Here is a 17,093-nt window from a genome sequence, read left to right on the forward strand (position 1 = left end):
AAACAGCGGGGCCAAGAGCACTCCAGGATGATGGGGCTGGGAAAACAGCGGGGCCAAGAGCACTCCAGGATGATGGGGCTGGGAAAACAGCGGGGCCAAGAGCACTCCGGGCTAAAGGGGCTGGGAAAACAGCGGGGCCAAGAGCACTCCAGGATGATGGGGCTGGGAAAACAGCGGGGCCAAGAGCACTCCAGGATGATGGGGCTGGGAAAACAGCGGGGCCAAGAGCACTCCAGGATGATGGGGCTCAGGAAAACAGCGGGGCCAAGAGCACTCTGGGCTAAAGGGGCTCAGACACGGGCACAGCCCCTGCCCAGGGGTCTGGGTGGACACCAGAGGCAGGGAGGACATGGAGGCTCCTGATGGGAATACCTGGATCAACTGAAAAGTGGGAGAAATGCCCAAAATCTGTCCAGAACGAGACAAGGAGCACTGGAACTGCACTGGATGAGCCCAGCACCCGCCCATTTCCTCCTTCCCACCCATCCCAGACAGGAGCAGGATTTGAGATGAGCCCAGCACCTCCCCATTCCCTCCCTCCCACCCATCCCAGACCAGAGCAGGAGCTGGGATGAGCCCACCACCTTTCCATTCCCACCCTCCCACCCATCCCAGACAGGAGCAGGAGCTAGGATGAGCCCACCACATCCCTGTCTCTCGTTCCAGACTCGGGGAGAAGAGTCCACATTTTCCATCAAACATTTCTGGGAAAAGATCCAAGAGCTGTGAGCAGCTCCTGACTCTCCCTGCTCCTCCAGAGCCCCTTCTTCATCCTCCTTTTGCCCAAAGCCAGGGCCAGGAGATAGGACTTTGCTTTCTGGGGTGGTGCACGGTGACTTTCCCACTTTATCCCCCTTTTTCTGTCACTCCCTTCCAGCCACCCCAGTGCTTGGAAAATTCCATGAACCCCAAAGCCCTCATGGGCTGGGATGAGGCAACAGAGCCAAGGAAAACAATGTGCAATAATCCCATTGAAATGACTTCAGGGACAGACAATGGGATGGCTGCAAGAGGGAAGCCATTCCCTGTGTCCTGTCCCTCTGTCCCTTGTCCCCAGTCCCTCTGCAGCTCTCCTGCAACCCCTTCAGGTCCTGCCAGGGGCTCTGAGCTCTCCCTGCCTTGTCCTTCTCCTCTCCAGGTGAGCACCCCCAGCTCTCCCAGCCTGGCTGGTGCCACTGTCACTGACCCTCAGACAAGCTTCTAATGGCTCAGGAGGACTTAGCCTGGGTTATCCTGGGAATTCCTGTGTGCCAAAGCCTCAGCTCTGCTCCCAGCACTGGCACCTGGTGCTGCAGGAACCTCCAAGGGCCTGGGTCCTTCCTGAGGCTGAGGCAGCAGAGAGGCAGCAGAACGCCCTGGACACTGCCAGGGAGCTCTGGGAAGGGGCTGGAGCCCCAGGAGGGGCTGAGGGGGCTGGGCAGGGGCTGAGCCTGGAGCAAAGGAGGCTCAGGGGGACCTTGTGGCTCTGCACAAGTCCCTGCCAGGAGGGGACAGCCAGGGGAGGTCGGGCTGTGCTCCAGGGAACAGGGACAGGAGCAGAGGGAACGGCCTCAGGCTGGGCCAGGGGAGCTCAGGGTGGATTTTGGGGAATTCTCTCCTGGAAAGGGCTGTGCAGCCCTGGCAGAGGTGCCCAGGGAGGTTTGGAGTGCCATCCCTGTTGGGATTTCAAAGCCATGTGATGTGGCACTTGGGGACAGGGTCAGTGGTGGCCTTGGTAGTGCTGGGGCATGGTTGGACTCAATGAGCCCTGAGCGATTTTCCACCCCAAACAATTCCATGATTCCATTAAAAACACACAAGGGAACAGAGAAGCACAAGAGCTGCACGTGGGGGGCAGGTGGAGCAGCTGCAGCCAGGTGAGCTCCTCACAGGTACAAACACCCCCAGGTGAGCTCCCCCCATGCCTGAACAATGTCACCCAGCCCTCAGCACACCCTGAGGTCCCCTTCTCCCTTTTTTGGATCTCCAGCATCCCAGGAGGGTGGGCAGGCCTGGCACAGGGTGCCCAGAGCAGCTGGGGCTGCCCCTGCATCCCTGGCAGTGCCAAGGCCAGGCTGGACACTGGGGCTGGAGCACCTGGGACAGTGGGAGGTGTCCCTGCCATGGCAGGGGTGGCACTGGAGGGGCTCTGGGGTCCCTTCCCACCCAACCCATTCCATGAATCCATGTCCCTGTTCTGTGGCCACGGCAGGCTCCTGTCCCCTCCCGGGGGTCCCTGGCCGGGGCTGACCCCATCCACACTCCCTCCCCCGTCCCCATCCCATCACCACTCCCACCCATCTCAGCCAGGAAACCCCGGTAAATCCCGGGATTTACTTGGAGCCTGGCAGTCTCCATCTGGACCAAGAACTGCAAATCCCACAGCAGCCCTGCCTGCGATGGGACAGGCCCCCAGGCTGGCACTGCTCCCAGGACACCTCAGCAAGTCCCCAGGTGCTGCCTCGGGGAGCCACGGGTCCCCCTCACTCCCTGGCTCTGGGGCAGGACACGGCCCCTCCCTTCCCACTGGGAATTCTGTCCTGTCCCCATCCAGCCTTCCCCACCGTGCCAGGTGGGCTGCCAGCTGCTCTGCCCTGCAGCACTCCCAGGAACCCCGGGAGCCTGGGGTCGAATCCTGAACAATTCCATGGACTGACAACACCAGGAGAAGCTGGGACTGGTTTGGGGCAGGTGGGGCTCTTTGGTTTTGGGGTTTTTTGCAACTCCACAAGGCTGTGGATCCTCCTGGAGCTGCATCCAGTGCTTCTACTGGAACACAGACTGGAATTTCACCTCTCAAACCGGAACTGCCTCCTTAGTCAGGATATCAGCCCCACATCCCTGCAGCCCCATTGCACCTCCAGCCCCACATCCCTGCAGCCCCATCCCATCCCTGACCCCACATCCCTGCAGCCCCATCCCATCTCCAGCCCCACATCTCTGCAGCCATCCATCCTGACCCCACATCCGCAGCCCCCATCCCATCTCCAGCCCCACATCCCTGCAGCCCCATCCCATCCCGCCACATCCTGCAGCCCCATCCCATCCCTGACCCACATCCCTGCAGCCCCATCCCATCTCTGACCCACATCCTGCAGCCCCATCCCATCTCCAGCCGCACATCCCTGCAGCCCCATCCCATCCCTGACCCCACATCCCTGCAGCCCCATCCCATCTCTGACCCCACATCCCTGCAGCCCCATCCCATCTCCAGCCCCACATCCCTGCAGCCCCATTGCCCATCCAGACCCCACATCCCTGCAGCCCCATCCCATCTCCAGCCCCACATCCCTGCAGCCCCATCCCATCTCCAGCCCCACATCCCTGCAGCCCCACCCCATCTCTGACCCCACATCCCTGCAGCCCCATCCCATCTCCAGCCCCACATCCCTGCAGCCCCATCCCATCTCCAGCCCCACATCCCTGCAACCCCATCCCATGTCCCCACGGTCACACGATCTCCACCTCCTTTCCCTCCTGGCCACACCCTCTCCAGCCTTCCCTCCTCGGATGTTCCCTTCTCCCACTCCCTGCGGACTCACGCACACTCTGCACGAGGTGTGAAGGAGAATTTCCCCTTTTATGGTGAAAGGCAGCAAATCCCAGCTGGGGGAGCTGCCCCCAGCCCCGCTCCTCCCCCCACACCCCACCAGCCTCCCTGCGATGGGCTCCACAGCTCCCGGCTGCTCCCTCCGCTTCCCCCCGCGCTTCCTACGGGCTCTGGAGCCGGGAACAGATTTCTCCCAGGATGACTCAGAGGATCCCAGCCCTGTGCCTGTCTCATGACTCCACCCGGCAGGCTCCAGGCTGGAGCGCTGGATTTCTGGGGCTGCCGATTCATCCCCGCGTGCCGCCGGCCGGGATGACAGATCACATTCCTGCCTGGCCTGCTGCCACCTGCATCCCTCGGGCCAGGAGGAACGGCTGGCACACGCCCAGGGATGCTCAGAAGGGCCTCTGGGAAAAAGAAACCGCTTTTTCTTGGGAGAAAACTTCCCTGAGAAGGCCAGGATTGCAATCAGGGGATCCTGGAAGGCGTTGGGTAGGAAACGACCCCAGAGCCCCTGCAGTGCCACCCCTGCCATGGCAGGGACACCTCCCACTGCCCCAGCCTGCTCCAGCCCCAGTGCCCAGCCTGGCCTGGGGCACTGCCAGGGATCCAGGGGATGAAGGACAGAGCTCCAGCAGCTCTTGGAGCTGCTCCTTGAAACCAGATCTGGATCCCAAACACTGCAAACCTCGAGTTCTGCACCAGCAGTAAACAAAAGTACAAAATCCCAACACCCTCGATGGAATTCCCAAGAAATCCAACATTTGTGAAAGGTCCTTGTATAAAACCAGAGTTGCCAAGAAAACCTCGGGTCAGAGGGAGAATCCAGAAGAAAATCCACATTTCCTCCCTCTGTGTTAATGATGGTGAGGTGACTCCACTGCCAGGACTTGGGAGGAAAGAGGGAAAACAGGGATGCCAGGGAGAGCGGGAAGAATGTGGATGAAGATCATGTGTGACAGGAGCAAAGCAGCCTCCAAACACAGCCCAAACCCATCCAAACGGGGGGGGGGGGGAAAGAAAAAACGTGAAGTGAAAACACAGACCTGAGCCAGGAGAGCTGAGAAGAACTCAGAGAGGGAGGAAGGAGAAGTTAAATGGACGGAGAAATCCCCCAGGAGAGCCCCACTCTGCAGGGAGGAGCCGGGGCAGGAGAGGCTCTGGGACACCCAGGGCTGTCTGCAGTGCCACTGTCCCCCTGCCCTGCTGGCACTGGGACAGCGCTGTGGTCACCTGGAGAGGCACTTGGGACAAGGGGGAACGGCCTCCACTGCCAGATGAATTAGATGGGATATGGACAAGAGATTCTTGGCTGTGAGGGTGCTGAGGGACTGCCAGGCTGTGCCAGGCTGGACCAGCTTTTCCATGGGGAAATCGCTCCTGATGCCCACCCTGCCCCTCCCCCGGCCCAGCCTGAGCCTGTTCCCTTTCCTTCTGTCCCTGTTTCCTGGGAGCAGAACCCGACCCCACCTGGACCACCCTCCTGTCAGGGAGTTGCGGGAAACCACCTTGCTGGGCTTTGCACACATCTCTGCAGGAATTCCCAGTGCTGGGAACAGCTGACACATCCCCAGGCGGAGCTGAGAGCCCGTTCCTGCAGCCAATCCCTGCAGGAATCAGCTCTCCCTGCTCCTGTGAGGAATGGGCACCGTCTGACCTCCTTCCTGCTGAGCTCACCTTGATCCCATCCAGGAGCTTATCCCTGTCCTTTCCAATCCCCTGCCTGTGCAGGGCAGCCCAGCTGCCCTCGCTGGGCTCGTCCCCTGAAGGCACCAGAGCCACAGCTCTGCTCATGCCCAGCCCCAGCCCGTGGCACGGCCCTGGCGAGGCTGAAGCCAGCCATTGTCCTCGGCTGGGCCCTGACAGAGCCACTGTGTCCGAGGGACAGCAGGGCCGTGTCCCCACAGCCGGGCAGAGGGACAGCGCAGCGGTACCGGCCCTCGGTCCCAGCCCCTTCCCTGTCCTTGCAGAGCTCATTCCCAGCGCTCCCAGCCCCTTCCCTGCTCTTGCAGAGCTCATTCCCAGTGGTTCCAGCCCCTTCCCTGCCCTTGCAGAGCTCATTCCCAGTGGTCCCAGCCCCTTCCCTGCCCTGGCAGAGCTCATTCCCAGTGGTCCCAGCCCCTTCCCTGCCCTGGCAGAGCTCATTCCCAGCGGTCCCAGCCCCTTCCCTGCCCTTGCAGAGCTCATTCCCAGCGCTCCCAGCCCCTTCCCTGCCCTGGCAGAGCTCATTCCCAGCGCTCCCAGCCCCTTCCCTGCCCTTGCAGAGCTCATTCCCAGCGATTCCAGCCCCTTCCCTGCCCTTGCAGAGCTCATTCCCAGTGGTTCCAGCCCCTTCCCTGCCCTTGCAGAGCTCATTCCCAGCGCTCCCAGCCCCTTCCCTGCCCTTGCAGAGCTCATTCCCAGCTTTCCCCACTGAGGGACACAAAAGCTGGCAGGTGAAGGTGCGGATGAACACACAGCTGGCACCTCCCAACGCCTGGCTGGGCATCCTGATGGGAATTTGCTGCAGGGCTGTGACTGCAGGTAGCTCAAAAACACCAAACACCAGGGCAAGGTCCTAAAACCAGGGCAGAGGCTTTTTCCACATAAACCAGCAACATTACAGCAGCTTTGGAGCAGAGCTGACTCAAAATCAGGGAATTGTTTGGGTTGGAAAAGCATCGGGTCCAGCCATTCCCCAGCACTGCCAAGGCCACCAGTGACCATGTCCCCAGGTAACTCCACCCCTGTGCCAGGGCTGCACAGCCCTTTCCAGGAGGGAATCCCCCAAAATCCCCCCAGCCCCTGCCCTGGCCCAGCCTGAGGCCGTTCCCTCTGCTCCTGTCCCTGTTCCCTGGAGCACAGCCCGACCCCCCCAGCTGTCCCCTCCTGGCAGGGACTTGTGCAGAGCCACAAGGTCCCCCTGAGCCTCCTTTGCTCCAGGCTCAGCCCCTGCCCAGCCCCCTCAGCCCTCCTGGGGCTCCAGCCCCTTCCCAGCTCTGTTTCCTGCCCTGGACAGGAGCACTGGGAGCTCTGGGAGGGACAATGGGCAGGAGGCCACAGTCACTGTTCCCGTGGATGCAGGGCCAAGCCCCTCGGAGCATCCAGGCTGGGGTCAGAAGCTGATCAGACCTGCCGGGCCCCAAGCCTGCCCTGGTGAGGGTGTGACAGTGACAGTGGCAGTGACAAGACACAAGAGGCCTTATCTGGGCCATCAGCAGACCCGGCTGGGCAGGAAGGTGCTGCAGAGCTCAGGAGGAGCTGCTTTGCTGCACTTCCTGCAGCTGCCCACAGAGACACCTCAGCTGCACACACACCACAGGCGGCTCTTCCTCCCCAAAATCCCCTCGTGCTGCCACATCTCCATCAAACAGCTCAGACACACAAAAATAACGTGTGAGACTCTCTGGATCCCGGCGAGGAGGCCGCGGGAGCCGGGAACGTGCGGCTGCTCCCTGCCAGGGGACACGTGGCACTGGAGCCACTCCACAAACACAAACCTCTGGAACTGCTGTGGGAGGAGGGAGGGAGGGAGGGAGGGAGAGGCAGGGCCCTCACTGCTGCTCCCCACGTGCCCCGACCCCCACCCACTGCCTGCCCCTAAACCAGTCCCCAGCCCCTTCCAGAGGGTCCTACCAGTCACCAAACCTTTCCTCAGGGTCCCACCAGTCCCCCAGAGGGTCCCACAAATCACCAAGGACGCCCACAGGGTCCCACCAGCCAGCAAACCCTCCAAGAGGTTCCAATAGTCACCAAACCCTCTGAGAGGGTCCCAGCAGTCACCAAATCCCCCGAGAAGGTTCCCCCAGTCACCAAGGATCCTCTCAGAGGGTCCCATCAGTCCCCAAACCCCCTCACAGGGTCCCACCAGCCCCTAAACCTGCCAAGAGGGTCCCACCAGCCCCCAAACTTCCCCAGAGCTTCCTAGCAGCCCCCAATCACCCCACAGGGTCCCACCAGTCACCAAGGACCCTCTCAGAGGGTCCCAGCAGCCCCCAAACCCTCCGTGCCTCTCCAGGCAGCAGCTGCCACCCCGGGAGGGACAAACACACTCCGGATATGGGAAGGCTCGTTCCCAGGAGCAGGAATTCCCTGCCCCGAGGCCAGCAGGCTCTCCAGCTCGCCTCTGCCACAAGAGCAGCATTTAGTGGTCAGGAGCTCTGGAGCCACGGGAGGAGCAGAGCGGCCCTGGAGGCGTCACTGCCACCATCCCAGAGAGAGGTGGCAGAGAAGCTCCTGCAGATCCCACCCAACCCCACGGGATCGTCCCTGCTCCCCCAGGTGCGGCAGGGAACCAAACCAAAGGGGTTCTCGGGGTTAACTCCTCCCTGCAGCCCAGGGAGCTCCAGGGCATGTTCCAAGTGGGGTTTGTTTGTGTTTTTAGTGCCCATAAAACCGCAGCTGCTGCTCCAACGGGAAAAGGGAACTGGCTGCAAGGAAAGGCTTCAGATTCGGGGAAAACACGAGCTGGGGTGAGAGAGACCCGAGAGAAAAGTGCTAAATCCTCACTGGAAGCACACAAAATACCACCAAGAAATGGGGCGAGGATCTGGGTACAACATCGGGGTTAGGGCTGTGTGCCCACCTCACCTTCAGCCACCTTCCCAAAACAGGGACTGCCACACTCCAAGCAATACCAGACACCACCCCTGGTGACAGAAGCAGGGAATTCTGGCAAGGAAACCCAGCTGGACACGGGAATGTGCCCAAAGGGGGAGAAATGACCAGCCCAGAGCTGCAGCTCTGACTTCCCTGCTCAGGGGCTGCTCCAGGTCCAGCCTGATCCATCACACACCAATAACAACAGGGAAAAGGAGGGGCAGCCAGGGGTGTCCAGGGAATGGAGCTGAGGGAACAGGGACAGGAACAGAGGGAATGGCCTCAGTCTGGGCCAGGGGAGCCTCAGGGTGGAATCTGCAGGAATTTTCCCATGGAAAGAGGGGTCAGGCCTTGGCAGAGGCTGCCCAGGGCAGTGGTGGAGTCCCCATTCCTGGAGGGACTTAAAATCCATGTGGATGTGGCACTTGGGGACAGGGTCAGTGGTGGCCTTGTCAGTGCTGTGGATGGTTGGACGGGATGGGCTCTGAGAGGTTTTCCAACCTAAACAACTCCATGATTCCAAGATGAATCTCTCTCCATCCACAAACACAACTCGGTGGAGCTGGAGGAGCTCAGGCCGAGCTCAGGCCCAGCCCTGGCACTGCCCAGGGACAGCTCTGGCCCTGTCACTGCCCCTGTCACTGTCACTGCTTGGCCTCCAACTCCCGCGTGGGACCTGCAGCCCACAGAGCTGCTCCTCCTGGGCAGGAGTTCAAAGGGAAGGAGAGGAGGATTCATGGAGCAGCTGGGATCAGAAGAGCCGCAGTTCCCAGGCCTGGATGCAGCTGGAAGCTGTGGGGGCCGGCGGGAGGGGTGACCCCTTCCAGAGGCAGCCAGTGGTTGCACATGGAATCAGGGAATCCCAGACTGGTCTGGGTGGGAAGGGACCTTAAACATCACCCAGAGCCACCACGGGCAGGGACACCTCCCACTGTCCCAGCAAGCTCCAGCCCCAGTGCCCAGCCTGGCCTTGGACATTCCAGGGATCCAGGGCAGCCCCAGCTGCTCTGGCAGTTCCAGCCCAGGCAGGAATTCCTCATTGCCCAGATCCCATCCATGCCTGCCCTCTGGCAGTGGGAGCCATTCCCTGGCTCCTGTCCCTGCAGGCCTTGTCCCCAGTCCCTCTGCAGCTCTCCTGGAGCCCCTCCAGGCCCCGGAACGTGCTGGAAGCTCTCCCTGCATCCTTCCCTTCTCCAGGTGAGCACCCCCAGCTGTCCCAGCCTGGCTCCAGAGCAGAGGGGCTCCAGCCCTGGAACAGCTCCGGGGCCTCTCTCACATTCCCACCTTTCCCACCGCCGGGCACGTGGGTGGGAGCAGCTCTGCACGTGGCAGGGCCATTCCCAGCCTCTTTCCCTGTGCAAATATTGACCCAGCAAACAGCTCCATCACTGCTGCCAGCCCCGGGGGCTTCTCCACGGGCGGGAACTCAGCTGAGTCAAACCCTGAGTCACGGGGCCACGGCCACGCGTGACAGAGTGACACAGATGGGTGCCACCAGGAGAGCTGGAACCCAACCCAAAACAGCTGGGACAGCAGCAGGATGAGCCCTGAGAGCCCTGCTCTGGCCTGCAGATCCATTCAGCTTCTCCCACCAGGAACCAACTCCAGGAGCACCTGGGGAAGGACAGGATGTGTGCTGTCTGTGCCCTCGCTCCTCACAAAGAGCACCCCAAAACCTGCCCCAAGCACCTCATGGAAAGAGGCAGCCCTGAGCGCAGAGCAGCTTCCTCCTGCCACCCCAGCCACCCACGGAGCTGCCGAGCCCCAGGCTGGGTGTCTGAGGAGGGCACAAGCGTGGGGTGATGCTGCTCCATGAGCACGGAAATGCAGAAACCACTGTGACATCCGAGCAGCCACGGCATCCTCCACAGCCAGCCCGACACCCGCGGGACACCGGCACCACCGGGCCCGGGGCTGCACAGGGATCAGGGACGGGATGGGCACGGCGGGAAAGGGACCCCAGAGCCCCTGCAGTGCCACCCCTGCCATGGCAGGGACACCTCCCACTGTCCCAGCCTGCTCCAGCCCCACTGTCCAGCCTGGCCTTGGGCACTGCCAGGGATGCAGGGGCAGCCCCAGCTGCTCTGGCAGTTCCAGCCCAGGCAGGAATTCCTCATTGCCCAGATCCCATCCATGCCTGCCCTCTGGCAGATTAAACCCCCTGGGAAAACACAAATCAATCCCAAGATGGGTCTTGGCTCCAATCATCCAGGCCATGCCCATCCAGTGCTCTGTATCCAAAACTTCCAGACTCCTTCAGCCACAGGGTTTGGAATTGGGCTGTCCTGGACTCTCGGGGTAAGGGGGATTAACAGAGAAAAACACTCAGATCCCGAGGTAAAACCAGGCACAATCCTTGCCCTGGGAAGCTGACATTCCCAGGTAAAACCCAGCACAATCCCAGCTCTGGGAAGCTGACATTCCCAGGTAAAACCCAGCACAATCCCAGCTCTGGGAAGCTGACATTCCCAGGTAAAACCAGCACAATCCCTGCTCTGGGAAGCTGACATTCCCAGGTAAAACCCAGCACAATCCTTGCCCTGGGAAGCTGACATTCCCAGGTAAAACCCAGCACAATCCCAGCTCTGGGAAGCTGACATTCCCAGGTAAAACCAGGCACAATCCCTGCCCTGGGAAGCTGACATTCCCAGGTAAAACCCAGCACAATCCCAGCTCTGGGAAGCTGAAAGAAGAGCCAGGAGAACAAAACCCGCTCATTTACAAGGGAATAATGTGAGCAATCAGCACACAATAAAAAAGACACTGCCATGGAAGGAGCTGGGTCCCACTGCCTGGTGGCTCCCACTGCCAGGAGCATTCACCCCACACTTTTCCCCGGAGCCCCTCTCCCACAGTCCCACGGAGTGGGCTGGGTGCCTGGCACAGTGGAGGGACACGGGGACATTGTGCCAGGCAGGTGGCATGTCCATGCTCTGCATTCCTGGACACGTCCCCCACAGCTCCACAAACCAGGAAAAGCATCTGGATGCCTGCCTGTGTCCTGGACAGCCCGTGCAGCCAGAGCAGCTTAAGGCCCCAGTCCACAGCCAAAGCCAGAGCCCTTGAGAGAGTTCAGAGCCCTTTTCTGCCCCTGCCCGAGGAGCAGGACATGGTCCCAGGCCCTGCAGCACAGCCCCAGGTCACGGGGGATGAGGCTGTTCCAGGAAACCCCAGGGACAGGCGGCTCCAGCAGCACCCAGTGACCCCAAGGAACCCAGCACGGCCCCGCTCCAGCACGGATCTGCTTTCGGTTTTGTTCCCACAAACTGCACTGAGCCACGGCAACATCTCCTGGAGCCAGGCTGGAAGGGAAGGGCTCCAGGGAGAGATCAGAGCCCCTGGCAGGGCCTGAAGGGGCTCCAGAAGAGCTGCAGAGGGACTGGGGACAAGGCCTGCAGGGACAGCACCCAGGGAATGGCTCCCAGTGCCAGAGGGCAGGCATGGATGGGATCTGGGCAATGAGGAATTCCTGCCTGGGCTGGAATTGCCAGAGCAGCTGGGGCTGCCCCTGCATCCCTGGCAGTGTCCAAGGCCAGGCTGGACACTGGGGCTGGAGCAGGCTGGGACAGTGGGAGGTGTCCCTGCCATGGCAGGGGTGGCACTGGAGGGGCTCTGAGGTCCCTTCCCACCCAGCCCAGCCTGGCATTGTCTCTCTGGAGATGCTGCAGAGCCCCCTCAGCTCCCACCACCCCACCAGACCTTTCCCTTTCACATCCCCAACTGCAAACCCACCCCTGCTCGACCCCAAACCCCACAGGCACCCCACAGTGCCGAGGGGCTCATCCAGCCCTGGTGCAGCTCAGCCCAGCTTTGTTTACAGGTGAGGATTACAGGGATGGCACAGCCCAGGCTGGCACAGCCCAGGCTGGCACAGCCCACAGCTCTGCCAGAGCAACCCAACCTGTACAGCAATTAGTCACCGGCAGATGAGCGCCGCTGCCCTTCCTCCAGCATTATCTAAGCAGGGAGGGGGGTGGGAAAACAGAGCTGGGAGCCAGGAATGCTGCCAGCCTGATCCCAAAAACCACAGAACCGGTGTCAGTCCATCGCTGGGGACAGGCTGGCACAGCCCCGGGGACACGGCGCTCGGACACCTCCAGCCTGGCAGGGGAAGGAGCTTGCCTAGGCTGTCACAGAGAGGCCACAACTCCTGGCTGCCCCACTCTGCACAGGTCACTTCTGACTGGGCCATCCCAGCAGCCAGGGGGCTGGGGCTGGTGTCTGGGACCTGTCCTTTCCCAGGGAACCTGGATCCTTCCCCGCCAGGGGAACTGGGATCCACCTCCCCACAATATCCTGGTGCCATCTCCTCCCTGCAGAGGTGAGTCAAACCCAAAATAAAGCTAACATTTACACCAAAGGAACATAATTTGTCAGATGTGAACTCTTCCCTTCCCTGTGGCACAGAATCATTGAGTGATTTGAGTGGGAAGGGACCAGAAAGTTCATCTTGATCCACCCCTGCCATGGCAGGGACATCTCCCACTGCCCCAGGCTGCTCCCAGCCTGACCTTGGGCACTGCCAGGGACCCAGGGGCAGTCCCAGCTGCTCTGGGCACCTGTGCCAGGGCCTGCCTGCCCTCCCAGCCAGGAATTCCCTCCCAATATCCCACCTAAACCTGTTCTTCCTTTTGGCTGTCCCACTGCAGCCAACCACACCACCTCACAGCATCATCCCTCTCCCCCAAACAAATGCCAAATGACCCCAGGCACACGTGGGACATTTCTGTTCCCTGGGAAACTCAGGCTCTGGGAGTCACAGCAAGGAACACCAGCCCCAAGGAGCCCCAGGCAGGAGGAACGTCAGGTTCCTGATCCTCACCAGTCACCAACCAGCTGACAGCACCAGTTTGAAGGTGCAGGTCCCAGCTGCAGCATCCTCAGAGAGAAGATGAGGAAGAAGATGCAGGAGGAAGCACCTGGAGGCAGGACAAAGGGGGTACAGCCACCCAGCATGGCTCCTGAGAGGACGTGGAAGCTGCTCCCAGATGGAATCCTGGAATCCCCCCTGCATCTCCCACCCCAGCACGGTGTGAGCTGTGGGACAGCAGCTCCTGCCCATCCCTGTGCCCCAGGACCAGGGGACACTGGGGGAACACAACTGCAATAACAGCAATAAAAACAACAACCAAACACCAAACCAACAGCAGATGAGCAGAAAGCCCCGAGGGAACACCAAACTCTGATCCAGAGCTCTGCTCTGCAGCATTCCCGACACACACCTTGCTCCTGCTGCCCTCCTCCAGGGACCCCGGGATGGGGCTGGGATCCGCCCTGGGATTGTGCAGCTGAGCCCCACGAGCATCCCCTGATGGACAAACCCACAGCAAAATGAGCACTCCCCTTCCCCAGCTCCGAGCACAGGCTTGGAACAGGCACAGCCACAGCCTGGGAGTGTGCCAGGTGGGAAGAGACACTTGGGGGGTTCTGCAGCAAAGGCCTCGTTTCCTGATTTTAGGGCACTTCACCTCCTCTGTGATGCTGCCAAAGCTCGTTTTCCCTGACAGCCCTGGGGGCAGGAACCAGAAGAAAACACGACAGGAAGAGACCCTAAATCCCCAACAAGGAACACCCCACAACCAAAACAACCAACAGCATCACCTGACAGCGAGCAGGGATGAGGGAGAGGACAGAGGAACTGCGGGACATCCCACAGATCCTGGGGTCAGGAGCGTCCGAGGGAGCAGGGAGGGAACGAGGGCCTGCCTGAGGGGGCTGGGGGTGCCCAGGGAATGGGGCTGGGGGCACAGCCCCCCATCCCAGGGAATGGGTATGGGGGTATCCAGGGATACCATTCCCATCCCAGGAGCTGTGGGTGCCTGGGGAATGGGACCGGGGGCACAGCCCCCCATCCTGGGGAGCGGGGCCGGGGGCACAGACCCCCATCCCGGGGAGCGGGGCCGGGGGCACAGACCCCCATCCCGGGGAGCGGGGCCGGGGGCACAGACCCCCATCCCGGGGAGCGGGGCCGGGGGCACAGCCCCCCATCCCGGGGAGCGGGGCCGGGGCACAGCCCCCCATCGCGGGGAACGGGGCCGGGGCACAGCCCCCATCGCGGGAACGGGGCCGGGGGCACAGCCCCCCATCGCGGGGAACGGGGCCGGGGACACAGCCCCCCATCCCGGGGAGCGGGGCCGGGGGCACAGACCCCCATCCCGGGGAGCGGGGCCGGGGGCACAGACCCCCATCCCGGGGAGCGGGGCCGGGGGCACAGACCCCCATCCCGGGGAGCGGGGCAGGGGGCACAGACCCCCATCCCGGGGAGCGGGGCAGGGGGCACAGACCCCCATCCCGGGGAGCGGGGCCGGGGGCACAGCCCCCCATCGCGGGGAACGGGGCAGGGGACACAGCCCCCCATCCCGGGGAGCGGGGCCGGGGGCACAGACCCCCATCCCGGGGAGCGGGGCAGGGGGCACAGCCCCCCTTATCGCAGGCAGGGGCAGTGGGTGCCCACTGGAAGCAGGACCGGGAGGAGCAGCACGTCCCGTGGCCGGAGCTGAGGATGCGCAGGGGGAGCAGGCCCGCGGCCGTGCCCGGAGGACAGCAGTGCCCCCCCAAGCGCAGCCGATGTTTCCGGAGCGGTGACAGCCCGCGCACGGCGGGGGAGGGAGACAGACCGAAAACACCCAAACCGTGAACGCGCCGAGCCGCGCAGGGGCGGCTCCGGCTGCCGGGAGCTGCCCGGGGGCCGCTCAGAGCGCTTTCACGGGGAGCTGAGAACTGCCCGGCCCGGGACCGGCCGCGGCCCCGCGACGGCTCCGCTCCCCCGGCCCGGGCTCACCCCGCACGTCCGGGACGGCCCCACAGCCTCATCCCTGATCCAGAACTACCGCGTACTGCCGCCCCGCACCCCCGGCCCGGGCTCGCCCCGCGGCCCCGGCCCCGCGCCCACCGCACGGTCCCGGCCCCGCAGCCCCGGCCGGGGCGGCCCCGCGCGGGCCCGGCCCCCCCGCGTGCCTCCGCCGCTCACCGCGCTTGCCGGGGTCGTATCCCACGAGCACGAAGTAGTCAGCCAGGCGGGCCATGGCGGCGGGGGCGGCCCGGGCCGGCCCCGGGAGCCCCGCGAGGCCGCGCTCGGCTCCTCAGGGCGCCGCCGCCCGCCCGCGCCCACCGCCCGCCGCCGCCGCCATCTTGGCCCCGAGCGCACCGCGCCTGCGCCTGCGCCAGCGCCGGGCCCGGGGGGCGGGGCCTCACCTCCCATTGGCTGAGGGCGTGAGCGACTGCGCCTCCTATTGGCCGCTGATGGAGGGGCGGGGGCTAGCGCGGAGGGGGCGGGGGCTGGTGGGGAGGGGGCGGGGCCGGGCGAGGGGCTTCCCCGGGGGGGGGGGTCGGAGGGTCCGGGAGGGGGGAGGGGGAACACGGAGCCATCCAGGGTGGGTGTGCGGGGACATCCAGGTGTTGTGCGGGGACATCCAGGTGTGCGGGGACGTCCAGGGGTGTGCGGGGACATCCAGGTGTGCGGGGACATCCAGGGGTGCGGGGACATCCAGGTGTGCGGGGACATCCAGGGGTGCGGGACGTCCAGGGGTGTGCGGGGACATCCAGGGGTGTGCGGGGACATCCAGGGGTGCGGGGACATCCAGGGTGTGCGGGACATCCGGTGTGCGGGACATCCAGGGGTGCGGGGACATCCAGGGCTGTGCGGGGACATCCAGGGGTGCGGGGACATCCAGGGGTGCGGGGACATCCAGGGCTGTGCGGGGACATCCAGAGGTGTGCGGGGACATCCAGGGCTGTGCGGGGACATCCAGGTGTGCGGGGAGATCCAGGGGTGTGCGGGGAGATCCAGGTGTGCGGGGACATCCAGGTGTGCGGGGACATCAAGGGGTGCGGGGACGTCCAGGGGTGTGCGGGGACATCCAGGGGTGCGGGGACATCCAGGGGTGTGCGGGGACATCCAGGGGGGTGCGGGGACATCCAGGGGTGCGCGGGGACATCCAGGGGTGTGCGGGGACATCCAGGGTTGTGCGGGGACATCCAGGTGTGCGGGGACATCCAGGGGGTGCGGGGACATCCAGGGGTGTGGGGACATCCAGGGGTGCGCGGGGACATCCAGGGGTGTGTGGGGACATCCAGGGCTGTGCGGGGACATCCAGGGGTGCGGGGACATCCAGGTGTGCGGGGACATCCAGGGGTGTGTGGGGACATCCAGGGCTGTGCGGGGACATCCAGGGCTGTGCGGGGCTATCCTCGAGTGTGCACGGACCACGGACCCCTCAGGTGTGCCCGGACACGCGTGTGGGGACCCTCTGGCTATGGGAGGATCCCCCCGTGAGCACAGAACCCCGCAGGTGGGCACAGCCCCAGGTGTGCCCACAGGATGTACAGGACCCCCCTTCCATACCGTCCCCCTGGAAAGGACCCCCCAGCTGTGCCCACTCGGGTGTGCCGCACACAGGTGTGACCTCACACACTCAGGTGTGACCCCACACACTCAGGTGTGACCCCACACACTCAGGTGTGTCCCCACACACAGATGTGTTCCCACATAAGTGTGACCCCGCACACAGATATGACCCCGCACGAGATGTGACCCCCAGGACACGACCCTGAGGCTCGGTGTCCCCAGTCCGTGGTGTCCCCTGCACTCGGGGCTCTGTGCCACCCGTCCTCCGGGGACAGCGGGACCCTGCCCGAGGGTGGCGGTGGCGGCAGGGCCGCGTGGTCAGCGAGTGTCCGGTGCCGTTCCTCCGGGGGCTGGGGTCGGCCCGAGCAGCGCCCGCAGTGCCGCTGTGCCCGTCCCGTTCCGGCCCGGAGCTGGCCCGTGCCAGGCCCAGGACACCCGCCGGCCCCGCCCCGGTGCCCCCGGGCAGACGGCGGGCACGGCCTCTGCCGAGCCGGGCACGGCCCACGGGAGCTGCCCATGCCCACCCCCGCGGGAGCTGCGGGCGGGACGGGGGGCGGCCCGCACCGCCCGGCCTCGCCCCCCGAGGGGCGCCGGGCTCCGGGCAGAGCCCCGGCAGCAGCGGCAGCTCGGCACTCCCGC

At 63.9% G+C, this 17,093-nt stretch overlaps 1 protein-coding gene across 3 annotated transcripts in view; it reads right to left on the reverse strand.

The window, feature by feature from the left end:
* Positions 1-15,241, reverse strand: part of SBF1 (SET binding factor 1) — a 66,523-nt gene extending 51,282 nt beyond the window's left edge. For all 3 annotated transcript variants that reach the window (XM_050969807.1, XM_050969806.1, XM_050969805.1), the window contains exon 1: positions 15,078-15,241. In XM_050969807.1, coding sequence (XP_050825764.1) covers positions 15,078-15,132 — 55 coding nt within the window. In that variant the 5' untranslated portion in view covers positions 15,133-15,241. The remainder of the gene's footprint in view (positions 1-15,077) is intronic.
* Between the last annotated feature and the right edge of the window lie 1,852 nt (positions 15,242-17,093).

This window comes from Serinus canaria, chromosome 1A (genome assembly GCF_022539315.1).
Source record: "Serinus canaria isolate serCan28SL12 chromosome 1A, serCan2020, whole genome shotgun sequence".
Classification (NCBI taxonomy): domain Eukaryota; kingdom Metazoa; phylum Chordata; class Aves; order Passeriformes; family Fringillidae; genus Serinus; species Serinus canaria.